At 45.6% G+C, this 6,372-nt stretch overlaps 1 protein-coding gene across 2 annotated transcripts in view; it reads right to left on the bottom strand.

The window, feature by feature from the left end:
* Positions 1-6,372, bottom strand: part of IFT140 (intraflagellar transport 140) — a 167,701-nt gene that overhangs the window by 138,830 nt on the left and 22,499 nt on the right. For both annotated transcript variants that reach the window (XM_019539922.1, XM_019539923.1), the window contains exon 5: positions 5,248-5,390. In XM_019539922.1, the coding sequence (XP_019395467.1) occupies positions 5,248-5,390 (143 nt within the window). The remainder of the gene's footprint in view (positions 1-5,247; positions 5,391-6,372) is intronic.

Genomic DNA, 6,372 nt, shown 5'->3' with positions numbered 1-6,372 from the left:
TTGGGGTGAAAAGCTCGCTGGCCAAGTTTGCAGATGACACCAAATTATAGGGAAGTATGGTCAGGCCAGAAGATAGGTTGCAAATACAGGTTGGACCTGGACAAACTGTAGAGTTGGGCAGACCAGAACCAGATGAAGTTCAACACTCAAAGTAAGGTGCTCCATCTCAGAGCAAACAACCCCAACATACCTAGAGGCTCGGTGGTGGCAATTTGACTTGCACCACAACCAAAAGGGACCTGGGGTAATGATTGACTATCACAAGAACATAAGCCGGCAGTGCGATGCTGTGGCCAGCAGGGCAAACAACATGCTGGCATGCATTAATCACTGCATCTTATGCAAAACTAAGGAAGTGATACTCCCACTGTACTCCGCACTGGTGAGACCACAGCTGGAGTACTGTGTCCAAAGAGCCACCCATATGATCAAGGACTTATAAGACAAGCCATACAAGGAGAGGTTGAGGGACTTGGGCTTCTTCAGCCTACAGAAGAGAAGGCTGAGAGAGGACTTGTTAGCAGCTTACTGCTGCATCAGGGGAGTACATCAAGAACTCAGTAAACAGCTGTTCACCAGGGCACCCCTGGGAAAGACGAGGAGCAGTGGATACAAAGTCCTGGAAGGCTGCTTCAGGCTCAATTCCAGGAAAATCTCTTTCACAGTCAGAGTGTTCAGACTGTGGAATAAACTCCCTCCAGTGGTGGTGTAGTCACCTACCCTGGAAACTTCAAAAAGAGACTGGACAGTCACCTTGCTGGGGTCATGTGACCCCAGCTGTCTTTTCCTGCCTAGTGCAGGGGGACTAGACACAATGATCTACAAGGTCCCTTCCAGCTCCTAACAATCTATGAATCTATGAATTTTAGTTCTCATGGAGTAAGGTATGAAAAAAGGTATCAGAAACAGATCATTTAATTTGCCCAAATTATTGTTGTCAATTCTTTGTTCTTGAAAAGACAACTCTTGGCCTGAAAATTTTGTCATACCTGATAATTTCTGAAGTCTACTTTAAATTGCTTAGAAATACTGTCAGTGATACTGTAAACAATGACAGGCCACTATCTAGACCAGATCATGTGTACTCTGCACCCAAGTCTCCATCGCCTTAAGCAATAATGCTATTCAAAAGAGCCAAAGAAATTGAACTTGGACCTAATTAAGAGTTTAGATGGCAGGCTGAAGAAACAAAAGGGAAAACATAAGAAAAGCACACACACTTGCAGGGTGATGAGTTTGTCACTAGATGGAGTTGTGTAATACTGAAATGTTTGTTCTGACAACAGTTGATAATGTAAAGCTAAATTCCCATGCAAATAGAATTTAACACACATTACATTGCTATTCAAAGATGACTTCTTCACTAAAGATATTATAGTTTTTGATCTATTTCAAAAGTGCTCTGTCTGTCCTTTTAAAAAAAAGAGTCAATATATGCTGTATCACTTTCCTAGACTTTATTATTGCGAAATTGCCTAGGAATCACTCATACATAAAAGATTTCTTTAAAAGGATGGTAATAAATTATTCTCTATGTCTATGAGGAAAGGACAAAAAAGAAATGGTCTTTATTTATAACAATGGAAATTTAGGTTGGATAGTAGGAAAACTTGCTAGGCACTGATGAGGTCAGCTCTGAAACAGATTCACTAGAGAGGCTGTAGAATCTCCATCACTGGAAGTTTTTAAGAGAGGTTAGACTGGGGTGCACAAAATGTGGCCCGTTAGAAAATTAATATTTATCTGCCCCTGGCTGCCTGTCATGCAGCCCTCGATGTCTTGCCAAAACTCAGTAAGCGGCCCTCTGCCCAAAATAATTGCCCACCCCTGGGTTAGACAAACAGTTGGCTAGGATGTTTTAGTTTCAGTTTAATTGCGTAGGCAGTTAGACTAAATGAATTCCTGAGGTTCTTTGTATCTCTATTTTTTTTTTATAACTCCATTCAGACATGGCATGCCAAATGCACACTGGATTTAACCACTATGGAGTGTAAGAGTCACTTTTTTTAAATGCTACATTCTTTAGTTTGGGGTTGGGCAATGTTTTTGGCTGGAGTGCTGAAAAAACCACAATGTCTACCTTGTAAGGTGCCAGAGTGCCCTAGTGTCAGAAAAACAAAACCGGAGCAGAAGGGTGCATGGCAGGATGCACTGTATATTAATATAGTTAATCATCATCAGTATTGCTTTTTTAAAGCAAATACCAGGTTTTCTAAAAAGTTCTAAACTTGGTGACAATGAATAAAACTTCATGAATGAATACTACCTTTGTTCTTGTGTATTCTTTTTTGTTAAGCATGTTGTGATAAGAGATAGAAAAAGACAGACACAGAAAAAAAAGAAAAAAGGAGAGAAGATAGTGAAAAAAGAAAGAGAAACATGTAAAGAAAGATAAAAGAAAAAAGAGGAGAGAAAGAAAGAAGTAAAAAGGAAAGAGAAAAAGTAGAGAGAAAAAAAGAAAGAAAAAGCAGAGAAGAAGAAATAGAAAAAAGGAGAGAAAAAAGAAGAAAGAGAAGAGAAAGAAAAACAAGAGGAGAGAAAAGGAGACAAAAAGAAAAAAGAGGACAAAAGAGAAAAAAGGAGAGAAAAAAGAAAAAGAGGAGAAGAGAAGAGAAGAAAAAAATAAAAGAAAAAAGAGGGAAAGGGAGAAAGAAGAGAGAGAGAGAAAGAAAAAGAAGAGAGAAATAAAGGAAAAAGAAAAAGAGGGCGTGTCCCTTGCTGCCAACAACTCCCACCACTACCGGCTGCAGCTTGGGCCCACTGGTCCAGGGCAGAGTCTGGCAGAAGAAGGCAGCGACATGCCAGCAGCAGCCACCATGGCCAGGGTGCTCAGACCTCCCCAACAGTCCCAAAGTGGGGGGAGCCTAGGCCCAGGGCTGGGAGGGAGGGCCCAGCCAGGGCTTGGGCAGGCATACACTTCATCCTACCTGGGCACGAGCAGAACCAGGCTGCTGAGTGCCGGGGCCGGGCACTCAGGGCAGGGTCCAGGTGGCACAGGGAGAAGCAGGTGTGGGGGGAGGCACTGCAGACAGGCTGGCCCAGCTGGGCCCTTGGGAAGGTGGCAGCTGGAGGAGAGCGGGGCCAGGTGGAAAGTGGGGGCTGCCCCAGGGCCCTGAAGATTTGGACCACAGTGGACAGATGGGCAGGGGCCCCAAGAGCAACCAAGGTGGGGCCCGGCCCAACCCATGCAGCTGTGCGGGGATGGGCCACAACCACCCTGACTATGGGGGGATGCCACCTGGCCAAGTCAGGATGCTGGGTCAGGAGGCTTCCAGCTCTAGGCTCGGCCTCCCTGTACACCAGACTCAGTACAAGCAGGGCAAAGCCATCCCTGGTGCAAGGGCCTGGCTGTGGGAGCCCCGCAGGCTCTGGGAACAGCTGCTACAGGCAGCGTTCAAGGCCAAGCCAGCCAGAGACCTGCAATGCAGTGGCCCAACGTAGCGCCTGCCCCAGCGCTGGCCCCAGCCCTAGCCCTGGCCCCTGGAAGGTAGCTGCAGGTGGGCAAGGCCAGGGCCCAGTCAGACCAGGGCAGCTGTGGCAGCTGGTCCTGGGCCCCAAGGGGCTCCTGCAGCCAGGCCCCTGCACCAGAAGTCGCTCCACCCCACTTGCACAGTGCACAGGGAGGCAGAGCCTGGAGCTGGGAGTCCCCAAGCCCAGCGTCCTCCCCCAACCAAGTGACATCCCCTCGCAAGCATGGCAGCTGCACCTCATCGCTGTGGGCTAGGCCAGGCCCCACTTCAGGGCTTCTGGGTGCCCCAGCCCACCTGCCCACCCACCTAAGCCTGTGGAACCCTGGAGCAGCCCGACTTCCTGCCCAGCTCCTGCCTTCCCAAGGCGCCAGCCAGGCCAGCCTGCCCATGATGCCTCCCTCCACACCTGCTTCTCCCCACACCACCCAGACCCTTCCCTGATCACCTGTCCCGATGTTTGGTGCTCCAGTGCTGCCCTCATCTAGGTTCACCTGCCCAAGCCCTGGCTGGGCCCAGGACTCACCGCTGGGAGCCTCCAACACAGCAGCCATGCACTGTGCTTGCCTGAGCCTCAACTCCCCACCCCCTCCACCCCATAGCTCTCCATGGTGCCTGCTATGTTGCTGGGACCTGTAGCTGCTCAGGAGAACAAGGAACAGCAACTTTAAAAATAATTTTTTTTAAAACATTTTTCTTGCATGCCTCCTAGAGTGCCGGGAAAAATGTTTGTGTGTCCCATTAATTGGCATGCGTGCTGGGGGTTACCTATCCCTGACCTAGTTAAATGAAGAAATAGTATGAAATAGTATGCTATTTTGCACAGTAAACATAACCCAGTTAGTATGACTAATCTCAAATAACCCAATCTAGCTGAATTAAAGAATGACAAATCCAATTATACAGTGATGGAAATGCCTAAGCCACATCCAAGTGCCATTTCTACAATTGCTACCATTAATAGAGCCATGCTAGTGTGAAACTAATGGTCTTTCTCTTGCCAGTGTAGACAAAGCTTTGCGGACTGAATCATGTTATAATGATGATGAAAGAGAGACTAGGATAATTTAATTAGATCCTCAAAGTTAACTATCTTGCTTTGTACGGCAACAGTTTCCAGTTCACCTATCAGAAACCTACCCTTTAAAACACTCTTCACCTTTTTATGAACCAGTTTTTCTTGTCCCTGGCCTTGGAGAGAGGAATAGAGAAAGGAACAAAAGAAGCAATGGGGACAAATAAGAATAAGTAAAGAAAAAACAAACTGCATACTGTAAGTAAAGATGGGGAGGGAAAGGTGCTTTGAGTTCTTTTGGATGCTAGATATAACAGTCACATTCTCTCTGGAAAGAAAAATAGTAAGTGCTAACTATTACTTGTTAATTCCTTTAAAGAGGTAGTTTCTTTTCACCTAATTTGCAGCAAAGCTGAAAACAGGGCTTTTGGCCCTAAAAGAAGAATCAATTTGTGCAAAACAGAAAAATAAGAATCAATGCATCTTCCTGTCATCACCTGGAATGAGCAATATTCCATGTCTGAAGGCATCATACCTAAGTTATAGATACCAGGTATGTCTATCTCAAAGACAGCATATATCCCATGCTGCTCTAAACCTCCCACTCACTTCAATAGGAACAGGCACTAGGAATATTTTATATAAAAACACTGGTGGGAAAGAGGACCATGTTACACTGAACAACTGTAAAGATATTACAGAAACTACATTTCCCAGCAGGCTACAGGATGTTTTTGGATGGGTGTTTTTTGTTTTTGTCCTTACCATCTGTCACGCTGATAAAGAAAGACAATCCCTCCTGGGGTCCAACTTTCAGAGGCACTCCCATTCCAGCTTTTCTCCAGTTAAACATATCTAGAGCTTTTTCATCACCACTCACTGCAGCTTTTGCCAACTGTACCAGATCCCTGCAGGCAACCAAGAGGCATTTAATTTCCAACTCCCTAAGTAGCACACAATTTTCTACTTTTAAGAAAAAGGATGAGGACTCTGTGACGTGGGGTGACCATTCATGGCAAGGAAATCTGTCCTACATCAACTCAGCAAAATCACCAAACACATAGTGACTTAGGTTTCTCGTATTAGTGTTCATTTGCATTATTTTATTCTTCCTCTTAGTATTTATCATCGCTACAGAGAGATGAAGCAGACAAGTGGCCCAGGCAAAACAAAACAAAAACAAACATCCTAATATTACAACTGTGTTCTTTTTTACTTACAGATAATAGGCACTTGTATATAAACATTGCTGTAACATGTTAACAAGCAGTTGAGCAATTAGTGTATTTGTGATTCCTCTTAAAAATTAACACTTGCTTACTAGCAGAATGAGATAAGCAAGAGCTAGCAGCAACAGGGTGGTAGGCATTGACAAGAGAAAGGGAATTTGAGTCTAGGCAGATGAAAAGGATAGGACTAGCAACAGGACCAGGGTTGCCAAATATCCATGAATTTATGGATAGCCCATATAAACTAGGGCAAAAAATACGTGTCTGTTAGGTCTGTGAAAAAAATGGAACTTCTCTGTAAAAAAGTAAGAAACACTGAGCTTGATGAGCAGATGGAGTGGAGCAGAGCAGGTGCCTGAGTGGGAATGCATCACCCTGCAGCAAGTTCTTCTTCCCAGGGCTTTGCTGTCCCCTGCCTCTAACAGCTGGATAAGCAGCTGTTAGAGGCAGGGGACAGCTGGAAGGACATAGTAGCAGCATCTATCCCACATCCCAGGGATGGGAGTGGTACAGCCAGGACAGAGCCATGGGGCTGGAAGTGGGAAAAGAAGCAGCAGGTTGGGGTCTGTTTTGGAACAGGGGATCAGGGCCAGCAGGGGTAATGCTGGGAGGGAGTGGAGGGTGAACGTTTGTAGCATGGTACAGGGTTCAGCTGGATATC

This window comes from Crocodylus porosus, unplaced genomic scaffold, assembly GCF_001723895.1.
Source record: "Crocodylus porosus isolate Cpor-Errol unplaced genomic scaffold, CroPor_comp1, whole genome shotgun sequence".
NCBI lineage: Eukaryota > Metazoa > Chordata > Crocodylia > Crocodylidae > Crocodylus > Crocodylus porosus.
Note: the sequence above shows the minus strand (reverse complement) of the source record. Positions and strands in the feature narration are given on the sequence as shown.